General features: G+C 40.6%; 1 protein-coding gene across 3 annotated transcripts in view; it reads right to left on the reverse strand.

Annotated features, from left to right (window-relative positions):
- The window catches only part of ABCC1 (ATP binding cassette subfamily C member 1), a 465,761-nt gene that overhangs the window by 312,116 nt on the left and 126,886 nt on the right, over positions 1-26,759 (reverse strand). For all 3 annotated transcript variants that reach the window (XM_053695266.1, XM_053695265.1, XM_053695264.1), the window contains exon 2: positions 1,243-1,419. In XM_053695266.1, the coding sequence (XP_053551241.1) occupies positions 1,243-1,269 (27 nt within the window). In that variant the 5' untranslated portion in view covers positions 1,270-1,419. The remainder of the gene's footprint in view (positions 1-1,242; positions 1,420-26,759) is intronic.

Raw genomic sequence — 26,759 nt, forward strand, 5'->3', positions numbered from 1 at the left:
CCCCCATCCTCATCCCGTGTAGGTACCCCCATCCTCATCCCGTGTAGGTACCCCCTCCTCATCCCGTGTAGGTACCCTCTCCTCATCCCGTGTAGGTACCCCCTCCTCATCCCGTGTAGGTACCCCCTCCTCATCCCGTGTAGGTACCCCCTCCTCATCCCGTGTAGGTACCCCCTCCTCATCCCGTGTAGGTACCCCCATCCTCATCCCGTGTAGGTACCCCCATCCTCATCCCGTGTAGGTACCCCATCCTCATCCCGTGTAGGTACCCCCTCCCTCATCCCGTGTAGGTACCCCCTCCTCATCCCGTGTAGGTACCCCCTCCCTCATCCCGTGTAGGTACCCCTCCTCATCCCGTGTAGGTACCCCTCCTCATCCCGTGTAGGTACCCCTCCTCATCCCGTGTAGGTACCCCTCCTCATCCCGTGTAGGTACCCCCTCCTCATCCCGTGTAGGTACCCCATCCTCATCCCGTGTAGGTACCCCTCCTCATCCCGTGTAGGTACCCCTCCTTATCCTGTGTACATACCCCTCCTTATCCCGTGTAGGTATTTGGAAAGGAAGAGAAAGAAAAGAAAATGCCCATCAAACAAAGGTTTTTCTCATAAAATTGAGGTGTCGGGGTGTGCCTTCATGTAGTACTGCTTAGAAGTTTAAGAAATTTATCTTAAATTAACATATTAACGGACATTAAACACTACATATGTTTTATAAGCTTAGAATAAAGGTTATTCCCCGCCTCCCTCTAGTCATGGATGCCGCCATGTTGAGATCTAGCTTTCACTACATTCCAGCTCTTATTTGTTTGCACATGTGCCGCATCTCTTGCTCAGATACCTGCAGTGTAACCTAGGTTCCATAATCGTATCAACCATAATTAAAGGGAGGTGCATGAATTGTATTTTGTTTTAGTGTCCCTTTAATACAAAAATTCTATTTTCTAAATTGTTTGAGCATATAATCTTTGCTTTCATGACCCCAGTTAACTGTGTGTTTAAAAGGGACACTATAGTGAAAAAGTACATGCTCATTTGTTAGAGCATGTCATTTTATCACTATCTTCACAGCAAATCTGTGTGTTTAACCCCAACAAAGGAAGATGGGGAGTCTCAAAGGATTCTGGTTAAACACCCAATCATACAGAATTTATACCACAATTAAAAAAAATGGTAGATTTCAATAGTAAAGTATTTACGTGGCTAAAAAAAGTGCAAAGAAAGAAAGAAAGAAAAAACGGCTCACTGTTTTGGCCTTGTTGAGATGTGACATTGTGATGTAACCCTGGTCATGGCGTTGAAGATATATAAAGTAGAAAGGTGAGCAGAGCCAGAGGTAGATGCATGGTATCCATACCAGGACTGTATTTTGGAAGCACTTGGAGAAATCTGGGTTATCTGTATACCAGGTAAGATTAGAATCCTGCAAGCAAAAAGAAGATACATTATTAGACCTAATGTACATGGATATAAAATTAGAGACCACTATACCTAAAGGTAATTCACTGTTACGGCTCTCCTGAGGGCTACAATACATAGGAAAAACCACAAAACAAAGAAACCAAATTCTCACTATAATAAAAAGGGCAAAGCAAAAGCACTCTGCTTAAAGGGACATTAAGCTGCTAAATACAACTACAGTGGCATGTTATAGTTTTTCAACTGCACCTGCAATTCTCTTTAAAGCCATTCTCTAAATGTAACTCATTACAGAATCCAGCTGGTAAAGCTCTGCATTTTATACTGGGTGCTGCCATCTTGTAGTGAGCGTATTGTTGCATACTGCAATAGAAGCAGTGCACGTTCACAGATCTGTGATGTTACTGGCCTTAGCCAGCTGTACCATGCTCTTCAGTTTAGCTGTACTCAGCAGTTAAATGTCCCTTTAAAAAGACACATTTAACCCGATTGCGAAATATCAGATACCCTGAAAATATAACATTTCTCCTGAGAAACAGCAGTTTTAATCAGATGTCTTGTGAGATAGTGACCAAAGGATTAAATGCAGACATTAAATATAAAAGACCTTGCTAGGCATAATAAGACCATGAAAGGCATAATATTAGCCACGCTTGTGCCGTATACACTCAAATTGTTATCTATCAATATATTATGCCTTCATGTGCATTTTATTTAAGCATTGCAACACTAACCTTATAATTAATATGGGTAGTTTCATGTTACGATCCAACAGAACAGTTCAAGAGTAGATACAAGAAAGCACACATTTAAAGGGACACATGATTCAGACAGGGCATGCAATTATTAATAGACTTTCCAATTTTCTTACATTATCAAATTATAGTCTTTTTATATGTACACATTCCGAGGCACCAGCAACTACTGAGCAAGTGCAAGAGTTCAGTGTATATATGAGTTTGTGATTGGTTGATGGCTGTCACGTTTTAGGGGGCTGACAAACTGAAGTACATTTTTAAAATTTCAAAAGTAAGTGTAATTGTGTGGTCTCTTTATCATGCAACTCAACTGTATTTAATGGTCCTTTAAAGCAAATTATGTCTTCCATTATAATCGGCAGTAGTTATACTTAAAGGGATGTGAAACCCAAAATTTCTATTTTGTGATTACAATAAATACAATTTTAAACAACTTTTCATTTTACTTCTATTAGTAAATTTGCTTATTTCTCTTGGTTTCCTTTGTTGAAGAGCAGCAATGCACTACTCGAAGAATTGCTCTAGCAGAATTGTAAAAAGAAAACATTTGGGATTTGTGTCCCTTTAAGACCAGCTTTTTGTTGAGATATGTATGTGTGTGTGTATATATATGTGTGTGTGTGTGTTCACAAATCCAAGTTGCCCCATGCCAACTGCTCTACAACTACCATTAAACTTCATTCTCCTCCACAGTAAATACTTTTAGATGTCTGCGATAAGTCTGTGTTCTATCAGATTTTGCTCCTTTGTCAGAATCTGCTACCTTTGACACTGCATGCTCTGTATTACGTGATCGACTCCACAAATGTTATAAAGGAATGTGTGGAATGCAATTTTGTAAATCAGCAGCATGTGCACTGAGAGGTAGCAGATTCTGACAAGGAAGTTGTCCTGTCGGATTTTGCTGCGGCTAGGAGATGCGCGCATGAGTACTTGAAATTAACTGACAAATAAAAATCTGCTACCTCTCAGTGCATATGCTGGTGATTTACATAATTGCATTCCACACATTCCTTTTTAACATATGTGGAGTGCGATTACATAATACAGAGCATGCCGTGTCAGAGGTAGCAGATTGTGACTAAGGAGCAAAATCTTATAGAACACCGGCTCTTGTTGAACTGTAATGCAGGGATCCTCGTCTATGGCACTATATTAAAAATCAATACATTTGCAGATGGTAAAGTTGTTATATTTCCTAGTAACTTAAAATTCGTTTTAGAAAATATAGAATTTACAGATTCTACAATATTCCTCAGGATACGGATACTGCGGTGAACTATGAAATTATGTTGACCCTACATGGATTAGTGAGCAGGAACTCTTATTTTTGTTTTTGTTGTACTTAAACTCTCATGTTAAAAGGCATCTGATTTGAAGTACTTCCTCCATAGGGGAGTCAGTGAACATATTTATATAAATTATGGAGTCCCATTTGTATATTTTATTTAAAAAGGCTTGCATGTGTGCCACCACAATATGTTACCAATTTAAAGGGATATGAAACCTGCCATCTCGTGCTCTGACAAAAAGATACCATTCTTGCAAAACTGCTGCTATATAGTGTTCCAGAAATGGTCCGGCTCCCTGTTTTTCAACAAGAGATAGCAAAATAACGAAGAAACATTGATAATAGAGGCAAATTAGAAAGTTGTTTAAAATCGCATGTTCTATCCAAATCATGAAAGAAAAATGTTGCCTTTGATATCCTTTTAATATAAATCTGGACATTTGCATGCACTTTTAGGTTTAAGTAGTCACCTAAGATGGAAGAGACATCCCGTCTTTCGTATTAGACGATGGAGCACAATTTATTTTATAGTCACAAGGTGGGTTGCCATGATTCCAAGGTGGAGAGAGCAGGCTTGTTGCTTGCTGTGCATATTCTTTGCACAAAAAGTGAGGTAAGCAGTGTTAAAGGGACAGTATACTATAAAATAGTTTTTCCCTTAATGTGTTTCCAATTACTTTTTAACCAGCTGCAGAGTATAAAATGTATGAGATTTGCTTTTTTTAAGGTTTATTCGCGAATACTAAAGCTCTGATTTTGTGTTTTGAAGCAACAACCTAATAAAATGGGCTGAGCTTGTAGGTATAATCAGATTGCATTACTTTATCACATTGTGTAAATATACCTGCTTCTTTATCTTATATCTGTCCATAAACCAATCACCAATAGTTGGAGAGAACAATGGGAGATTAACATTTTATTACCTTATCTCTAACCCACTGAGAGTGTAATTTCTTCTGCTGGCTGTGTTAAAGGGACAGTCAAGTATAAATTAAACTTTCATTATTCAGATAGGACTTAATTTTAATTGACTTTCCAATTTACTTTTATCATCAAATTTGCTTTTTTCTCTTGGTATTCTTAGTTTAAAGGGACAGTCAACACCAGAATTTTTGTTGTTTAAAAAGATAGATAATACATTTTTTACCCATTCCCCAGTTTAGCAAAACCAACACTGTTATATTAATACACTTTTTACTGCTGTGACTATCTTGTATCTAAGCATCTTCTGACCGCCCCTAATCACATGACTTTTAGTTATTATCTATTGACTTGCATTTTAGCCAATTAGTGCAGTGTCTGCCATAATCCACGGGCATGCTCACAATGTTATCTATAGGGTTTACCTGAACAAGCTCTCCCCTGCTGTGAAAAGCAAATACAAAGCATGTGATTAGAGGCGGTCTTCAAGGGCTTAGAAATTATCATATGAGCCTTCCTAGGTCTAGCTTTCAACTAAGAATACTAAGAGAACAAAGCAAAATTGTTGATAAAAGTAAATTGGAAAGTTGTTTAAAATTGCATGCCCTATTTGAAAAATAAAAGTTTTTTTTGGACTTGACTGTAGGCTTGAATGCTAATTTCTAAGCCTTTGAGGGCTGCCTCTTATCACAGGCTTTTTAAATCTCTTTTCAACACAAAGAGACAGAAAGTACACGTGGGCTATATAGATAACACTGTGTTCAGGCACAGGGGGTTATTTAAGATTTAGCACAATACAATGCTAAATTTAAGACAATAGATAATAAACAGTCACAGTCATGTGATCAGGGGGCTGGAAGAAGGTTCCTAGATACAAGGTAATTACAGAGGTAAAAAGTACATTAATATAACTGTGTTGGTTATGCAAAACTGGGGAATGGGTAATAAAGGGATTATCTATCTTTTAAAACAATAACAATTCTATGGTTGACTGTCCCTTTAACACAGCTTGGTCTCGTGGCCAAAAACTTTCAGGATGGGTGGGGATACCACAGGCTAAATAAACTATTTCAAATGCCAATATAAGGGTAATGGAAATACTTGTAAACCATTTAATGCACTCCAGCAGGTAAAGTGGATCATTGGGAACAAATTAAAGGGGAGAATTTTTTGGAGTAAACCGTCCCTTTAATGCTCACCTCCCACATCCAAGCAGGCTTCTGACTTTAAAACATGCTTCTCTGTCCTGCATAAGTGAACATTAGCAATGCGGGTAGGATGAGCATATTAGATCATTGTTGAGCAGTGGGTATTAAAGGGATATGAAACCCAAAAAAATTTTTAATTTTGTGACTCAGACAGAGCTTAGCATTTAAAAAAAAAGTTTCCATTTTACTTCTGTTATCACATTTGCTTCGCTCCCATGATATTCTGTGCTGAATACCTAGGTAGGCATCTGGAGCACTACATGACAGGAAATAGCGCTGCCATCTAGTGCTCTTGCTAATGTATAACATTAGTACTACATGACAGGAAATAGCGCTGCCATCTAGTGCTCTTGCTAATGTATAACATTAGTACTACATGACAGGAAATAGTGCTGCCATCTAGTGCTCTTGCTAATGTATAACATTAGTATTACATGACAGGAAATAGTGCTGCCATCTAGTGCTCTTGCTAATGTATAACATTAGTATTACATGACAGGAAATAGTGCTGCCATCTAGTGCTCTTGCTAATGTATAACATTAGTATTACATGACAGGAAATAGTGCTGCCATCTAGTGCTCTTGCTAATGTATAACATTAGTACTGCATGACAGGAAATAGTGCTGCCATCTAGTGCTCTTGCTAATGTATAACATTAGTACTGCATGACAGGAAATAGTGCTGCCATCTAGTGCTCTTGCTAATGTATAACATTAGTACTACATGACAGGAAATAGTGCTGCCCTCCAGTGCTCTTGCTAATGTTTAACATTAGTACTGCATGACAGGAAATAGTGCTGCTATCTAGTGCTCTTGTTAACGTATAACATTAGTACTGCATGACAGGAAATAGTGCTGCCCTCTAGTGCTCTTGCTAATGTATAACATTAGTACTACATGACAGGAAATAGTGCTGCCACCTAGTGCTCTTGTTAACGTATAACATTAGTACTGCATGACAGGAAATAGTGCTGCCATCTAGTGCTCTTGTTAACGTATAACATTAGTACTACATGACAGGAAATAGTGCTGCCATCTAGTGCTCCTGCTAATGTATAACATTAGTACTGCATGACAGGAAATAGTGCTGCCCTCTAGTGCTCTTGCTAATGGATAACATTAGTACTACATGACAGGAAATAGTGCTGCCCTCTAGTGCTCTTGCTAATGTATAACATTAGCACTACATGACAGGAAATAGTGCTGCCATCTAGTGCTCTTGCTAAAGGATAACATTAGTACTACATGACAGGAAATAGTGCTGCCCTCTAGTGCTCTTGCTAATGTATAACATTAGCACTACATGACAGGAAATAGTGCTGCCCTCTAGTGCTCTTGCTAATGTATAACATTAGTACTACATGACAGGAAATAGTGCTGCCATCTAGTGCTCTTGCTAATGTATAACATTAGTATTACATGACAGGAAATAGTGCTGCCATCTAGTGCTCTTGCTAATGTATAACATTAGTACTACATGACAGGAAATAGTGCTGCCCTCTAGTGCTCTGGCTAATGTATAACATTAGTACTGCATGACAGGAAATAGTGCTGCCATCTAGTGCTCTTGCTAATGGATAACATTAGTACTGCATGACAGGAAATAGTGCTGCCCTCTAGTGCTCTTGCTAATGTATAACATTAGTACTGCATGACAGGAAATAGTGCTGCCCTCTAGTGCTCTTGCTACTGTATAACATTAGCACTGCATGACAGGAAATAGTGCTGCCCTCTAGTGCTCTTGCTAATGTATAACATTAGCACTGCATGACAGGAAATAGCGCTGCCATCTAGTGCTCTTGGTAATGTATAACATTAGCACTACATGACAGGAAATAGTGCTGCCCTCTAGTGCTCTTGGTAATGTATAACATTAGTACTGCATGACAGGAAATAGTGCTGCCCTCTAGTGCTCTTGCTAATGTATAACATTAGTACTACATGACAGGAAATAGTGCTGCCCTCTAGTGCTCTTGCTACTGTATAACATTAGCACTACATGACAGGAAATAGTGCTCTTGCTAATGGATAACATTCTTGCAAATCTGCTGCCATATAGTGCTCCAGGCATGGGCCAGCTCCTAAGCATACACCCTGCTTTTAAAAATAAACAAAAAAGACACCAAGAGAACAAAGAAACATTTATAGAAGTAAAATTGGAAAGTGCTCTTTCTGAATCATGAAAGAAAACTAAAGGTTTTATATCCCTTTAACAGTTTGTCTCCCTTCAAGTACAAAGGGCTGCTTGCCCTGTACAACAAGGGGCTGAGAGCCAGATGTTATTGCCTTACAAGTGACAACCTTCGTATGGAGCACCCTGCTCTAAATAATTATTTTTCTTAAGTCTGCAAACAGTTGTTTCCTTTGGACCTTTTCTCTGCATCTTTGAATTAATTAGACTCAGTGGAATAAGAATTGCAGGTAAAGATTAGTATCAATAACGGCACCTTTCTAGATTTTAAACAGTGTTCACACGCTTAAAGGAAAATAAAAGTGCAAAAAAGGAAATGTGCTCATGTTAGAGCATTTTATTATTACATGCACAACTGGGAGCTAGATGATCACTGAAGCTGGTGAGCCAGTGACAAGAAACATGTATATGTAGCCACCAATCCCCAGTTAACTCTCAGTAATGTAGGATATGCACATATTCTCTCAACAAAGGATATCAAGAGAACATACATTTGAAAATAGAGCATGTCATTTTAAGACACATTTAAACTTACTTTTAGCTCAATTGTGCATGTTTTACATATCACTATCCTATCCCTTTGATGATCTTTCTGCATTTTCTTTACAAAAATAAACCGTTGCAATGTTGCATGAACAAAGTGAGTTACATATGTGAGTGTTCTTTAGCTGAACCTGATAAAAATGTATGTGTGCAAAATAAAAAAAACTGACTGTACAATTCATGATAAGAATTCCTGGGCACTTCAATAGTTACATGGGAATATTTGCTCCGGCAAACACATTTTGAGGTTATGCTGCATCACTTTCAAGTACTTCATTTCATTTGGGTATCATGTCCTTTTAAACAAAGAAAAGGAAAACGTTTTCATTGTCGCTGTAGGTGCCTCCTAACTCACAGACTACAGTGGGATTTTATTTTGTACTATTTATACACAATCTATTACAGAAACCTTATGTCACAAAGTTAAAGGACCAGTCAACACATTAGATTTGCATAATCAACAAATGCAAGATAACAAGACAATGCAATAGAACTTAATCTGAACTTCAAATGAGTAGTAGATTTTTTTATAACAAATTTCAAAGTTATGTATATTTCCACTTCCCTTGTACCATGTGATAGCAATCAGCCAATCACGAATGCATATACGTATAGTCTGTGAATTCTTGCACGTGCTCAGTAGGATCTGGTGACTCGAGTGTAAATATAAAAGGCTGTGCACATTTTTTTTTTAATGGAAGTAAATTGGAAAGTTGTTTAAAATTACATGCTGTATTTAATTTAACCTGAGTGTCCCTTTAAAGGGGCAGTAAAGTGGAAATTAGACTTTCACGATTCAGACAGATCATTAATGCTGTGGCTCTATACAAATAATAATAATGATAATAATAATGATAATAATTACTGCTCCTGAGCTTACCTATGGTTACTCTTCAACAAAGGATACCAAGTCAATGAAAAAAAATTGATAATAGAAATAAATTAAAGTGTCATATACAATTGAATACTTTTTCTGAGTCATGAAAGTTTAATTTTGGACTTTACTGTCCTTTAAAATCTGCTTTTCCTAACGATAAAGGGACAGTAAAGACTAAACTAAACTTTCATGATTTAGGTAGAACATACAATTGTATACAACTCTCCAAATTACTTCTGTTATCAAATTAGCTTCATTCTCTTGGTATCTTATTGAAGAGTAAAAACTAGGTAGGGTCATAACAGCTCAGGAGTGTGCATGTGTCTATAGAACTCTATGGCAGCAGTGTTTTACAACATTGTATAACAAAACTACAAATAGTGTTGGCAAAAGTACTAGACACGCATGCACACTCCTGAGCTCTAATGAGCCTTCCTAGCTTTTACTCTTCAGTAAAAGATACCAAGAGAATGAAGCTAATTTGATAACCGACGTAAATTGGAAAGTTGTATAAAATTAAATGCTTTATCTGAATCATAAAAATTTAATTTTGACTTTACTGTCTTTTAAAATCAGCTTTTCCCAACGTTAAAATAAGTCAGTTCTCCTCATCATTAACTGTGATTAGGAATCTCTTGAACTTAAAAGGGACAGTCAAGTCCAAAAAAAACTTCCAGGATTTAAATAGGGCATGTAATTTTAAACAACTTCCCAATTTACTTTTATCACAAATTATGCTTTGTATATATATATATATATATATATATATATATGGTATTCTTAGTTGAAAGCTAAACCCAGGAGGTTCATATGCTAATTTCTTAGACCTTGAAGACTGCTTCTAATCTGAATGCATTTTGACCACTAGAGCTCATGCACGTGAAGTGACCTAGGAGTGAGCACTGATTGGCTAAAATGCAAGTCTATCAGAAGAACTGAAATAAGGGGCCGTTTGAGGTAGCTTAGATACAAGGTAATCACAGAGGTAAAAAGTGTATTATTCTGTGTTGGTTATGCAAAACTGGGGAATGGGTAATAAAGGGATTATCTATCTTTTTAAACAACAAAAATTCTGGTGTTGATTGTCCCTGTAAGGATTTAAAAATACTTTAGACGTTAGTAAAACTATACACAACAGTGATAAGGTTCACAACAAGTAGCAGTAAGAATAGCAGCCTCATAGCAGTTGAGGGTGGATTGTTTTCATTCCTGGGATTTTAATGTGATTTGCACAGAACACAAGAAGTCACTTTTCCAAGTAGCGCATATTATGAAAGCTCTCTCTGTATATTTTCCTTTTTGCTTAGTCATGCTGTGTCATTCGCAGGCAGCTGTCGAGACGTTGGAAAGCAAATGCAGGGAACCTGTGAACGCAAAATAGGTTGTATTCGCTTTATGTCAGTCATAACCGGATCAGGGTATACTGAACAGTATAATGATGGAATATACAGTTAATTTAAAACATAAAAAAGCCTTCTGATTTATTGCAAAACTTCTCTGCGCAGGAGCAACTTGCATCTCACCGCAGCAACAAGATAAACTGCCTCAGCACTTTAAATTACAAGTTCAGGGAGTTTATGCATCCACTGTTGCTAGGAAGCAGTTTATGCAGAGTTCCTGTTAGTACCATTTTACGTACATATGGAAAAAACTATGCACGTATTTTATTTGCTTAACATTTCAAAAACTGTAAAAGACCTAAACATTTCTGAAAACGCAACATGATAGTGTTTAACCTTTTCCCAGGGGATAAAACAGAATTATATGCAAACAATAGTGCAATAATATGTCTTTACAGAGCATTTTTATTAGTATGCATATTTGTTTTAAGAAAAATACATTTCTAAATATGTTCACCAGCCCAGGGATTAAAGCAAATGTCTTTGTAACCCCTCAAGAAATGGGTGAACATTCCTGGGATACATAGCCCATCTGATACATAAGTGGGTCCAAGGAAACCCTCAAAACATAAGTTTCAACAACGTTTGGAATTTTGACAATTTTGAAAAGGTAAAGAGAATGAAGGCATTTAAAAAAACATAAATTATGCTTACCTGACAATTTCCTTTTCTTCTGATGGAAAGAGTCCACAGCTGCATTCATTACTTTTGGGAAAACAATACCCAAGCTACAGAGGACACTGAATGCCAAGACGTGAGGGTACAAGAGGCGGCCCACACTGAGGGCACCAGGCCTGAACCTCTACCCAATAAAAAACCCTACTTCGTCCGAAGCCGAGAAAATTTTAAGAAGAAAAGACCCAATGCCACTGACTCACAGTTAGTCCAGAAGCCAAACTAGAGACCGCTAACAGACTCGACTGAGCCAACAGCCCTCCAGGAGACACCATCGCTCAACAAACGGTCCCCCACCAATCATCTCCACAAATGAAGGAGACACCAGCCGAAACCCCCAAGGGAACAAGGCAAAAGGAGGACCAAGGAAACCAAAAGGCCCCCTAATACAGAAAAAAACACCTCCACAAGTGAGCCCAGCTCACAGAGACCCAAGGGGGCCCAAACATCCCAAATATCCTGCAAGCACGGAATGCAACTGAAGAGGCAAAGTCCTCCCAGTGTCTGGCCATAGAATACCAAAGTATTTGACCATGAAAAAGTGTGTAAAGGAGAAAAACCCCAAGTTTGAGAACACAGAGTCCACAACAGGATGACACAGAGTGTACTTGCGAGGAAGAAGCAGTCAAGCAACCCCCAGAGGGCACATTCGAGGCAACCTAAGGTCGCCGGACCTACACACAGGTAACTGAAAAGGGGAACACAAAACCTCAATTGAGGCCCCCCTAGAAGGAGAGTATACCCTCAGAACCCAAATGAAGAGTAAACCCTCTTCTAAATCAATGGAGCAAGTTAAAAACAGAATTTATGTTTACCTGATAAATTACTTTCTCCAACGGTGTGTCCGGTCCACGGCGTCATCCTTACTTGTGGGATATTCTCTTCCCCAACAGGAAATGGCAAAGAGCCCAGCAAAGCTGGTCACATGATCCCTCCTAGGCTCCGCCTACCCCAGTCATTCGACCGACGTTAAGGAGGAATATTTGCATAGGAGAAACCATATGGTACCGTGGTGACTGTAGTTAAAGAAAATAAATTATCAGACCTGATTAAAAAAACCAGGGCGGGCCGTGGACCGGACACACCGTTGGAGAAAGTAATTTATCAGGTAAACATAAATTCTGTTTTCTCCAACATAGGTGTGTCCGGTCCACGGCGTCATCCTTACTTGTGGGAACCAATACCAAAGCTTTAGGACACGGATGAAGGGAGGGAGCAAATCAGGTCACCTAAATGGAAGGCACCACGGTTTGCAAAACCTTTCTCCCAAAAATAGCCTCAGAAGAAGCAAAAGTATCAAACTTGTAAAATTTGGTAAAAGTGTGCAGTGAAGACCAAGTCGCTGCCCTACATATCTGATCAACAGAAGCCTCGTTCTTGAAGGCCCATGTGGAAGCCACAGCCCTAGTGGAATGAGCTGTGATTCTTTCGGGAGGCTGCCGTCCGGCAGTCTCGTAAGCCAATCTGATGATGCTTTTAATCCAAAAAGAGAGAGAGGTAGAAGTTGCTTTTTGACCTCTCCTTTTACCGGAATAAACAACAAACAAGGAAGATGTTTGTCTAAAATCCTTTGTAGCTTCTAAATAGAATTTTAGAGCGCGAACAACATCCAAATTGTGCAACAAACGTTCCTTCTTTGAAACTGGTTTCGGACACAGAGAAGGTACGATAATCTCCTGGTTAATGTTTTTGTTAGAAACAACTTTTGGAAGAAAACCAGGTTTAGTACGTAAAACCACCTTATCTGCATGGAACACCAGATAAGGAGGAGAACACTGCAGAGCAGATAATTCTGAAACTCTTCTAGCAGAAGAAATTGCAACTAAAAACAAAACTTTCCAAGATAATAACTTAATATCAACGGAATGTAAGGGTTCAAACGGAACCCCCTGAAGAACTGACAGAACTAAATTGAGACTCCAAGGAGGAGTCAAAGGTTTGTAAACAGGCTTAATTCTAACCAGAGCCTGAACAAAGGCTTGAACATCTGGCACGGCTGCCAGCTTTTTGTGAAGTAACACAGACAAGGCAGAAATCTGTCCCTTCAGGGAACTTGCAGATAATCCTTTTTCCAATCCTTCTTGAAGGAAGGATAGAATCTTAGGAATCTTAACCTTGTCCCAAGGGAATCCTTTAGATTCACACCAACAGATATATTTTTTCCAAATTTTGTGGTAAATCTTTCTAGTTACAGGCTTTCTGGCCTGAACAAGAGTATCGATAACAGAATCTGAGAACCCTCGCTTCGATAAGATCAAGCGTTCAATCTCCAAGCAGTCAGCTGGAGTGAAACCAGGTTCGGATGTTCGAACGGACCCTGAACAAGAAGGTCTCGTCTCAAAGGTAGCTTCCAAGGTGGAGCCGATGACATATTCACCAGATCTGCATACCAAGTCCTGCGTGGCCACGCAGGAGCTATCAAGATCACCGACGCCCTCTCCTGATTGATCCTGGCTACCAGCCTGGGGATGAGAGGAAACGGCGGGAACACATAAGCTAGTTTGAAGGTCCAAGGTGCTACTAGTGCATCCACTAGAGCCGCCTTGGGATCCCTGGATCTGGACCCGTAGCAAGGAACTTTGAAGTTCTGACGAGAGGCCATCAGATCCATGTCTGGAATGCCCCACAGCTGAGTGACTTGGGCAAAGATTTCCGGATGGAGTTCCCACTCCCCCGGATGCAATGTCTGACGACTCAGAAAATCCGCTTCCCAATTTTCCACTCCTGGGATGTGGATAGCGGACAGGTGGCAGGAGTGAGACTCCGCCCATAGAATGATTTTGGTCACTTCTTCCATCGCTAGGGAACTCCTTGTTCCCCCCTGATGGTTGATGTACGCAACAGTTGTCATGTTGTCTGATTGAAACCGTATGAACTTGGCCCTCGCTAGCTGAGGCCAAGCCTTGAGAGCATTGAATATCGCTCTCAGTTCCAGAATATTTATCGGTAGAAGAGATTCTTCCCGAGACCAAAGACCCTGAGCTTTCAGGGATCCCCAGACCGCGCCCCAGCCCATCAGACTGGCGTCGGTCGTGACAATGACCCACTCTGGTCTGCGGAATGTCATCCCTTGTGACAGGTTGTCCAGGGACAGCCACCAACGGAGTGAGTCTCTGGTCCTCTGATTTACTTGTATCTTCGGAGACAAGTCTGTATAATCCCCATTCCACTGACTGAGCATGCACAGTTGTAATGGTCTTAGATGAATGCGCGCAAAAGGAACTATGTCCATTGCCGCTACCATCAACCCGATCACTTCCATGCACTGAGCTATGGAAGGAAGAGGAACGGAATGAAGTATCCGACAAGAGTCTAGAAGCTTTGTTTTTCTGGCCTCTGTCAGAAATATCCTCATTTCTAAGGAGTCTATTATTGTTCCCAAGAAGGGAACCCTTGTTGACGGAGATAGAGAACTCTTTTCCACGTTCACTTTCCATCCGTGAGATCTGAGAAAGGCCAGGACTATGTCCGTGTGAGCCTTTGCTTGAGGAAGGGACGACGCTTGAATCAGAATGTCGTCCAAATAAGGTACTACAGCAATGCCCCTTGGTCTTAGCACAGCTAGAAGGGACCCTAGTACCTTTGTGAAAATCCTTGGAGCAGTGGCTAATCCGAAAGGAAGCGCCACGAACTGGTAATGCTTGTCCAGGAATGCGAACCTTAGGAACCGATGATGTTCCTTGTGGATAGGAATATGTAGATACGCATCCTTTAAATCCACCGTGGTCATGAATTGACCTTCCTGGATGGAAGGAAGAATAGTTCGAATGGTTTCCATCTTGAACGATGGAACCTTGAGAAACTTGTTTAAGATCTTGAGATCTAAGATTGGTCTGAACGTTCCCTCTTTTTTGGGAACTATGAACAGATTGGAGTAGAACCCCATCCCTTGTTCTCTTAATGGAACAGGATGAATCCCTCCCATTTTTAACAGGTCTTCTACACAATGTAAGAATGCCTGTCTTTTTATGTGGTCTGAAGACAACTGAGACCTGTGGAACCTCCCCCTTGGGGGAAGCCCCTTGAATTCCAGAAGATAACCTTGGGAGACTATTTCTAGCGCCCAAGGATCCAGAACATCTCTTGCCCAAGCCTGAGCGAAGAGAGAGAGTCTGCCCCCCACCAGATCCGGTCCCGGATCGGGGGCCAACATTTCATGCTGTCTTGGTAGCAGTGGCAGGTTTCTTGGCCTGCTTTCCCTTGTTCCAGCCTTGCATTGGTCTCCAAGCTGGCTTGGCTTGAGAAGTATTACCCTCTTGCTTAGAGGACGTAGCACTTTGGGCTGGTCCGTTTCTACGAAAGGGACGAAAATTAGGTTTATTTTTTGCCTTGAAAGGCCGATCCTGAGGAAGGGCGTGGCCCTTACCCCCAGTGATATCAGAGATAATCTCTTTCAAGTCAGGGCCAAACAGCGTTTTCCCCTTGAAAGGAATGTTAAGTAGCTTGTTCTTGGAAGACGCATCAGCCGACCAAGATTTCAACCAAAGCGCTCTGTGCGCCACAATAGCAAACCCAGAATTCTTAGCCGCTAACCTAGCCAATTGCAAAGTGGCGTCTAGGGTAAAAGAATTAGCCAATTTGAGAGCATTGATTCTGTCCATAATCTCCTCATAAGGAGGAGAATCACTATCGACCGCCTTTATCAGCTCATCGAACCAGAAACATGCGGCTGTAGCGACAGGGACAACGCATGAAATTGGTTGTAGAAGGTAACCCTGCTGAACAAACATCTTTTTAAGCAAACCTTCTAATTTTTTATCCATAGGATCTTTGAAAGCACAACTATCCTCTATGGGTATAGTGGTGCGTTTGTTTAAAGTGGAAACCGCTCCCTCGACCTTGGGGACTGTCTGCCATAAGTCCTTTCTGGGGTCGACCATAGGAAACAATTTTTTAAATATGGGGGGAGGGACGAAAGGAATACCGGGCCTTTCCCATTCTTTATTAACAATGTCCGCCACCCGCTTGGGTATAGGAAAAGCTTCTGGGAGCCCCGGCACCTCTAGGAACTTGTCCATTTTACATAGTTTCTCTGGGATGACCAACTTGTCACAATCATCCAGAGTGGATAATACCTCCTTAAGCAGAATGCGGAGATGTTCCAACTTAAATTTAAATGTAATCACATCAGGTTCAGCATGTTGAGAAATGTTCCCTGAATCAGTAATTTCTCCCTCAGACAAAACCTCCCTGGCCCCATCAGACTGGGTTAGGGGCCCTTCAGAAACATTATTATCAGCGTCGTCATGCTCTTCAGTATCTAAAACAGAGCAGTCGCGCTTACGCTGATAAGTGTTCATTTTGGCTAAAATGTTTTTGACAGAATTATCCATTACAGCCGTTAATTGTTGCATAGTAAGGAGTATTGGCGCGCTAGATGTACTAGGGGCCTCCTGAGTGGGCAAGACTCGTGTAGACGAAGGAGGGAATGATGCAGTACCATGCTTACTCCCCTCACTTGAGGAATCATCTTGGGCATCATTGTCATTGTCACATAAATCACATTTATTTAAATGAATAGGAATTCTGGCTTCCCCACATTCAGAACACAGTCTATCTGGTAGTTCAGACATGTTAAACAGGCATAAACTTGATAACAAAGTACAAAAAACGTTTTAAAATAAAACCGTTACTGTCACTTTAAATTTTAAACTGAACACACTTTATTACTGCAATTGCGAAAAAACATGAAGGAATTGTTCAAAATTCACCAAATTTTCACCACAGTGTCTTAAAGCCTTAAAAGTATTGCACACCAAATTTGGAAGCTTTAACCCTTAAAATAACGGAACCGGAGCCGTTTTGAACTTTAACCCCTTTACAGTCCCTGGTATCTGCTTTGCTGAGACCCAACCAAGCCCAAAGGGGAATACGATACCAAATGACGCCTTCAGAAAGTCTTTTCTAAGTATCAGAGCTCCTCTCACATGCGACTGCATGCCATGCCTCTCAAAAACAAGTGCGCAACACCGGCGCGAAAATGAGGCTCTGCCTATGCTTTGGGAAAGCCCCTAAAGAATAAGGAGTCTAAAACAGTGCCTGCCGATATTATTATATCAAAATACCCAAATAAAATGATTCCTCAAGGCTAAATATGTGTTAATAATGAATCGATTTAGCCCAGAAAAAGTCTACAGTCTTAATAAGCCCTTATTTACGATCGTAATAAACATGGCTTACCGGATCCCATAGGGAAAATGACAGCTTCCAGCATTACATCGTCTTGTTAGAATGTGTCATACCTCAAGCAGCAAGAGACTGCTCACTGTTCCCCCAACTGAAGTTAATTGCTCTCAACAGTCCTGTGTGGAACAGCCATGGATTTTAGTGACGGTTGCTAAAATCATTTTCCTCATACAAACAGAAATCTTCATCTCTTTTCTGTTTCTGAGTAAATAGTACATACCAGCACTATTTCAAAATAACAAACTCTTGATTGAATAATAAAAACTACAGTTAAACACTAAAAAACTCTAAGCCATCTCCGTGGAGATGTTGCCTGTACAACGGCAAAGAGAATGACTGGGGTAGGCGGAGCCTAGGAGGGATCATGTGACCAGCTTTGCTGGGCTCTTTGCCATTTCCTGTTGGGGAAGAGAATATCCCACAAGTAAGGATGACGCCGTGGACCGGACACACCTATGTTGGAGAAAAGGAAACTCTATACCCTAGCAGACTAAACTGACATGATAGACTCAACAAAGCTCACACATCCAGAGGAGACTGCAATCCAAATGCAGTTCCTTAGACCGCTCGGCCATCCTGACCTGCAGACCCATACCAGCTGGACCAACCCAGCCTCCGGGATCCAAGACAGGGAAACAAAAGAATCCCGAAACAGGTACAGGAACAAACAAAGGATAGCACAGCCATCCCCACACAGCACAAGTACAACCCGACTCTGAAACCGACAATAAGGCCATAGACCTAAGGATCTATCAAAATAAAGACCTAACAAGTCTGCTTGGAGCCAACAAGACCCAAAGGGGAACTAATCCCACAATTACGCCTCCCAACCAGGAGAAGCCCCAAGCAAGGACTCTCTCTCCATAGGGAGAAGACAATCCCCTAAAGAAAGGGGATGATGCCGGAAGGGCAACAACTGTCCTCATGGCCCGAAGCCACTGGCTAATAGGAAGAGAAATTCCCAACACAGAAGTCCTAGAAAGGACCCCCCCCCCTACAAGTAGCTTGCCAAGCAGAGGCACAGCCAACCAATTCGCCTGCAGAGCAGGGAAACTACGGGAACACTGGCAAGCTGACAAGGGGAATGCAAACCTAAGCGCACCAGAAATTGGACATCCAGCGCCAGCAGCTGGGTATGAACCAACCCTTGAAGCTCAAGCCACACAGCTAACCACCAGATGACATGGGCCACTCTGTGGCAAAGAGTAAAAAATACTCAGAAAACCTGGCCAACTATGACCAGGTTAGGTAGATGGAGCAAGGACATAGGCCAAGTTCCCACTACCGTGGAACATCCCGACCAGCCCTGAGATCCAAGATTCCAAAACCACCCAAGACTGGGTCAGGAAAAAGGCCAAGCAAAGCTTCAGCAACCGGAACTCTCAGGGAGAAAAACAGGTCCGGGCACCTAATAGTTTAGGCAAACCTTACCCTAGAACTAAACACCCCAACCGGCCAAAAAGCCAGACACAAGGGTATGGATGCATATCCAGTGAATCCGGATAGCGAGAAGAACTTGAAAGTTCCGACCAAGGAAGGAACTACCCCTAGCTAAAGTCCAACGCTCCAAGGAGCAAGGCTAGAAGCCGTATGAAGATACTTCTCAGAGCCTCAGGACAACAAGGGAGAAAGGAGAGGAAACAACGATGGCACTACATATGTTGTTGCCTAAACTAATCTGTGTAGAAGCCCAATATTAATATTCATAATGATAGGACTTTAACATGATATTGTGATAGGCGGGTGCTGTACACAAGGAGAAAATGTTTGCACTTGGAACCAGTGGACTACTGGGGAGTGTGTACGTATGTAGCACTCAACAACATTTGACAGTAATAAGTACACTATTATTCATGGGAGATTGTAATGATATAAACATCCGGAGTAAAGAGGTTAAAATTGAACTTTTATTTATTATACACAATAAAAAGAAATAGTAACATAAAAACACAAAGACATGTACTCCTATACTTCTAAATAGTGTTTACTGTAGCCAAGTGAGAGGTGAGGCAGGGTCACGGATTAACCATGTATGACAATAGCACTGTAAAATTCACTACTATTAGGAACGACTGTCTAAGAGTTCCATATGAAAAGTAGCCACACATGTATACACACACTGAGATAGACCTGCTTGTGCTATACGTTACCATAAATGTGCAGCAGGGGCAGGGGTCAGTTACTGGTAAATGCGCCTAATCTTTAACAACAGATGTCCATATGTAACATGAGGATAACATATGGGTCATGTGACAATTATATTTATTCCCCCTTAGTATAGGGATGTTAAAGTGATCTTGAGGCTTTACCAAGTTCGTATTTATTAATAAGGATATAAGGTGTTGCAGCGCACCATTAGCTGTGTGTACCTTAGATACAGAGAAACGAGTTAGGTAGTTATAACAGCCGGAAAGCCAGTTAGTAATTTTGTAAAGACAGGTCAATTAGGTACTGCAAAGTAATACCCAAAAGAGCAGGCAGTCCGTACTGACAGATATCTATTGGTACATTTGAATGTTTGGCCAGAATAAAGTAGCAACGCATATTTCCATCCAGAGTGTTACTGGCAACTACGTATCTTATTAGGACTCAAAGCAAAGTGACAGTCTGCATAAGTAAAGCAATTCAAAACCCCAATTATTAAGTAAGACTATTACTACGGCGACACCATTTGTCAGCCAAATTCAGATTAATATTAACAGTACATAACTAATACATATAGGAAGTATAGTAGAGATACCGATGCCAGTTAAAAAAAAAATATATGGTTGAGTCAGGAGAGAGACTAGTGTGTCCCTCTTCCCCCTAACATGTTTCGCACAACTGCTTTTTCAAAGGTGGGGCGCACGCCTCAGATCCGGACTTTTATAGGCTGATGGCTGAAAAATATCAGAAGTAGAAAGCAATTCAATAGGAGGTGGTACAGGACCCCCAGAGGCGTATGGCTCAGCAGTCCCTTGATTCCCCGAGCCCAAGGAACTCTAAAATGGCATACGGAACAAAACTGGTTGACAGGCGTCAACGAGGCCACTCCGGATTCATCACCGGACACAGAATCTGAAATCAAAATAGTATCAGAATCCACTGTAACTGAATCTGAAATTAACACAGTCTCAGCATCAGAATCATCCATAGCTTTATAGAGGATATTTAAATATGGACTAAAGTAGTGAAAACTAAAACGGCACCCGACAACCCCAATGGCTGGGGCACTCAACACCACCTATGACCAGACCCCTGCGGACTAGAAAATTTCCTTCGCCACAAAGTGGGGAATGCAGAAATGGAACAACAGAACGCAGCCACGCCCGAACACAAGGTGAACCGTAAAGTCCAAACAAACGCGCCCAACCAAAAGGCCGCGTCACTTCCAAAGGCCTCAATGTTCCAACCACGAACCCAGTAAACATTGCACATAAGCAGGTTGAATCACATAACAAACATGATTATAAAATTTCCCCTGTTCAATAACCCCCCTCAGAAGATATTAACCCTCGATTCCAAGATACTAAAAGAGACTCACTGAGACTCTTATGTACAGTTAGACCCGCAAGGTGGTAGCCTCTCGGGAAACATTCACATTACAGTACATTGCAAAATAAAGTAAAATGAAACGATCTTACCAGAATCTACACCGTGGAACAGGAACACGGCCCTTCAAGTGTGACGGATAGTAGAGTCGCCTCCGCCATGGACTTGAGAGAAGTAGGTAGCGAAGCAAAGTTCGACAACGCCGAACAATGAGAGTGTGTGTGGCGCATGAGAGTGTGTGTGGCGTGTGTGCTGCGTGTGTGTTGCATGAGAGTGTGTGTGGCGTGTGTGGCGCATGAGAGTGTGTGTGGAGCATGAGTGTGTGTGCGGTGTGTGTGTGTGGAGCATGAGTGTGTGTGCGGTGTGTGTGTTGTATGAAAGTGTATGTGTGTGCGGTGTGTGTGTTGTATGAAAGTGTATGAGTGTGAGTGTGTGTGTTGTATGAGAGTGTGAGTGTGTGTGTTGTATGAGAGTGTGAGTGTGTGTGCTGTATGAGAGTGTGAGTGTGTGTGCTGTATGAGAGTGTGAGTGTGTGTGCTGTATGAGAGTGTGAGTGTGTGTGCTGTATGAGAGTGTGAGTGTGTGTGCTGTATGAGAGTGTGAGTGTGTGTGCTGTATGAGAGTGTGAGTGTGTGTGCTGTATGAGAGTGTGAGTGTGTGTGCTGTATGAGAGTGTGAGTGTGTGTGCTGTATGAGAGTGTGAGTGTGTGTGGTGTATGAGATTGTGAGTGTGTGTGGTGTATGAGAGTGTGTGTGGTGTATGAGAGTGTGAGTGGTGTATGAGAGTGTGAGTGGTGTATGAGAGTGTGAGTGTTGTATGAGAGTGTGAGGGGGTGTGTTGTATGAGAGTGTGAGGGGGTGTGTTGTATGAGAGTGTGAGGGGGTGTGTTGTATGAGAGTGTGAGGGGGTGTGTTGTATGAGAGTGTGAGGGGGTGTGTTGTATGAGAGTGTGAGGGGGTGTGTGTGTGTTGTATGAGAGTGTGTGCAGGTGTTGTATGAGAGTGTGAGGGTGTGTGTTTGTGTGTGTTGTATGAGAGTGTGAGTGTGTGTGTTGTATGAGAGTGTGAGTGTGTGTGGTGTATGAGAGTGTGAGTGTGTGTGGTGTATGAGAGTGTGAGTGTGTGTGGTGTATGAGAGTGTGAGGGTGTGTGTGTGTGTTGTATGAGAGTGTGAGGGTGTGTGTGTGTGTTGTATGAGAGTGTGAGTGTGTGTGTGTGTTGAATGAGAGTGTGAGGGGGTGTGTGTTGTATGAGAGTGTGAGGGGGTGTGTGTTGTATGAGAGTGTGAGGGCGTGTGTGTTGTATGAGAGTGTGAGGGGTGTGTGTTCTAGGAGAGAGTGTGAGGGGGTGTGTGTTGTAGGAGAGTGTGAGGGGGTGTGTGTTGTAGGAGGGGGTGTGTGTTGTATGAGAGTGTGAGTGTTGTATGAGAGTGTGAGTGTGTGCCTGTGTGTGTTGTATGAGAGTGTGTGTGTGTGTGTGTTGTATGAGAGTGTGAGTGTGTGTGTGTGTGGGGGGGTTAATACCTTTAACATTAATTTCAAGTTTGACTACAATCATAAGTAAAGTACGCACACATTTTAGTAACTTTACCAAAATTTCAGCTATCTTGTTGTATATTACTTCAGATATGTTCAGACCAAGTATAAAAATAGGGTCACAAAGGTATGTGGTATCATGGCACTGGGCATTGGGGGGGGGGGGGGGTGAGTTTGAAGAACCCTTCTGTAACCCATGTTTTCAAAATGCTCAAATAGCTGGTTTAGGCAATTTGCAGCAATTTAAAAACCTAAATTGTAGTCCCTTTAATGGATAAAACCGCACACGCCAAGAGTTCCTTTGATCATCATCTTTGTAACCAGTACAACAAGACTGATGGCTGCAGCAGACCTACCAAACTACTACAAATAGGGTAGATTCTAACCCGCAGCGCTCAGACCTCCGTTCCCCACCTGTTGCACTCTTCAGCGTCGGCACACGTCCTGAGGAGGTGGTATGACTACAAATAGACATGATAAAGCTGCATTGTACCCATCACATATAAAAGCTATACTGCACCAATCACCGATTGTAGAATTTATATAAAAGCTATAATGCACCAATCACCGATTGTAGAATTTGTATAAAAGCTATAATGCACCAATCACCGATTGTAGAATTTGTATAAAAGCTATACTGCACCAATCACCGATTGTAGAATTTGTATAAAAGCTATACTGCACCAATCACCGATTGTAGAATTTGTATAAAAGCTATACTGCACCAATCACCGATTGTAGAATTTGTATAAAAGCTATACTGCACCAATCACCGATTGTAGAATTTGTATAAAAGCTATACTGCACCAATCACCGATTGTAGAATTTGTATAAAAGCTATAATGCACCAATCACCAACTGTAGAATTTATATAAAAGCTATACTGCACCAATCACCGATTGTAGAATTTGTATAAAAGCTATAATGCACCAATCACCGACTGTAGAATTTATATAAAAGCTATACTGCACCAATCACCGATTGTAGAATTTGTATAAAAGCTATAATGCACCAATCACCGATTGTAGAATTTGTATAAAAGCTATAATGCACCAATCACGATTGTAGAATTTGTATAAAAGCTATAATGCACCAATCACCGATTGTAGAATTTATATAAAAGCTATACTGCACCAATCACCGATTGTAGAATTTGTATAAAAGCTATACTGCACCAATCACCGATTGTAGAATTTGTATAAAAGCTATACTGCACCAATCACCGATTGTAGAATTTGTATAAAAGCTATAATGCACCAATCACCGATTGTAGAATTTGTATAAAAGCTATACTGCACCAATCACCGATTGTAGAATTTGTATAAAAGCTATACTGCACCAATCACCGATTGTAGAATTTGTATAAAAGCTATACTGCACCAATCACCGATTGTAGAATTTGTATAAAAGCTATAATGCACCAATCACCGATTGTAGAATTTGTATAAAAGCTATACTGCACCAATCACCGATTGTAGAATTTGTATAAAAGCTATAATGCACCAATCACCGATTGTAGAATTTGTATAAAAGCTATAATGCACCAATCACCAACTGTAGAATTTATAAACACCATATTTTCCCAGGACTGTAGAGACTCATACATGAACAGATTTCTGTAATAAATACTTGACTGTGGGGATTACCCTGAAGTGCTACTAGTACCTACGATAATCTAATTATGCTATTAGGTCTCTTTAAGAAGCAGTAATGACTAACCAAGAAGAAACTTAAGTTATATACAGCAAAACATACATTTAATAAACATAGAAAGACATCAAGTTTACCAACTCAGAATATAATGGGTTAAAAATTGCAAAAATGTCATTTGTTCTGATGTGTTATATGCAAGCAATACACAACAATAAAATGTTTGTTGTGTTAACCCCCCAACAAAGTGCTTAAGCACATAATTACAGTCTGCTCCGGAGCAACAATACACTACTGGGAGCTATCTTCACACATCTGGTGAACCAATGACAAAAGCAAATTTGTGTGTAGCCACAAATGCCCAGCTAGCTCTAATTGTGCATTGCTGGTCCTAAACCTACCTAGGTATGATTTTCAACAAAGGATACCAAGAGATTAAGGTACATTTGATAATACCATTCAAGTTTAAAAGGACATGAAAATCAAAGTTAAACTGTTTTTGATTCAAAGCATGCAGTTTTAAACAATTTACCAATCACTTCTATTATCCAATGTACCTAGTTAGGCTCAATAGTGTGCACGTGTTCTAAGCCCTATATGGCACCAGAGTTTGTAACCATCTTTAAACAATGTTATACATTATTGAGCACATGGTGGTAGGAGTACTTCTGCATACAGTGCTTGGGACATGTGCATGCTAAAAAGGCTCTGACATGAACCCCAAAATATTTATTTCCTGATACGCAGAGAGCATACTATTTTAAACAACGTACTAATTTACTTCTATGATCAAATTGTCTTCCTTCTCTTGCTATCTTTTGATGAAAAGCAGGGGCCTAAGCTTAGGAGCCGGACCATTTCTGGAGAACTATATGGCAGCAATATTTTGCAAGAGCACAATTTCCTGTCATGTAGTGCTCCAGAGACCTACTTAGGTATCTCTTCAATAAAGAATATCATAGGAACAAAGCAAATTTGATAATAGTATTGGGAAAAAAAATTAACATTATATAGTCTGTCTGAATCACAAAACAAACATTTTAGGTTTCATTTCCCTTTAAATTTTGTCTCATGTATTTTTTTTTTTTTTTAAAGAAGTAAATTACTGTGAAACTCAATATCCTGTTATATTCACTCTACACATATACTCTGTGTGTGTTATATAGAATAGAGGACGTCCTTACCTGCACAAAAAAGCAACAGTTCTCCTACATACTGCTTGGAGCGTATCTCCTGACTCTGCATACTGGGGAGCACAGCTAATTTACACATTCATAAGCAATTAGTCTACATATGGGAAATGTAGAAGCTTTAGCAAAGATCTGTGGTCAAATAGAAACCGACGGCATTTTAATCCTAGTAAAAAGTGCTTATCTTATTTTGGCCTGAAGCGATTCCTCTTTCAACACAGTTCAGGCATGCAGAGCGATAAAGAAACCGATCAAACAAACTACTCCACACGAATCAAACAAATCCCAGAGCTGAGCGTGTCTCCTATCAGAAGCAATTACAAACCCACAGAGAGGACACACACAAACACAGGCTTTGGTTTACACTGCACCCTGGGTAACTACATTTTCATAGGAGAGTCCAAACTTTGAGCTCAGATTATTTTGTTTCCCCCATTAAAGGGATAAGAAAGTAAAAATGTAACCAAACTTTTATATTTTTTATTTTGTGGTTCTGCCAGAGAATTATAAACAACTTTCCAATTGTGGGTAGCTCTTGCTAATTGGTGGCTACATTTAAACTGAACCAAAAATGGGCTAAACTCACATTACTGCTTTTTTCAAATAAAGATACCAAAAAACAAACAAAGACAATTTGACAATAGGAGTAAAATTAGAAAGTTGCTTAAAAATGTATGCTCTATCTAAACCATGAAGGTTTCATTTTGACTATGACTAGACTATCCCTTTAAAAATAGAGATACGATGAAAACGCACTCTAAAATACCTAGGTATCCATCTCCCGATTCAATCCAAACAGTTGTACAAATTTAATTATATCCCACTACTCAGACAAATAAAACAAGACCTTTCCAAATGGAGAGGTTATAAATTCTCCTGGCTAGGTAGAGTTACCGTGGTGAAAACGAACGTTCTACCGCGAATACTATACTTGTTCAGAGCTTTACCTATCAAAATAATCAGAGCAGATATAGAAACTTTACAGAATTACATACTAATCTATATATAGAAGTAATAAAACTGCTAGAATACACTAGGAGGGATGGGAGTCCCGAACTTAATGGATTACTACAATGCGTCCAGACTAGCCCAAGATATTTCACTATTAAAGAGATCCAAATGTATTATATGGCCAACACTCGAAACAAAACTGGGGGCTGGGGCGAATTAGACTCAATTATTTGGGATCAAGGGAGATCACAAACTAATAGGGAATCTCCCAGACCTTTTACTACTGATCTCACGACAGCGACCTGGAAGATGGCTAGAAATAAATATAACCTTTTACCGCAACATTCCTTGTTCATACCAATTAGATATATATTACCTAGCGACCTTCGGTCTCAAATTAGGAAAAGGAAGAATAAGGGACTGTACAGAGTGGCAG

Source organism: Bombina bombina, chromosome 11, assembly GCF_027579735.1.
Source record: "Bombina bombina isolate aBomBom1 chromosome 11, aBomBom1.pri, whole genome shotgun sequence".
Lineage (NCBI taxonomy): Eukaryota > Metazoa > Chordata > Amphibia > Anura > Bombinatoridae > Bombina > Bombina bombina.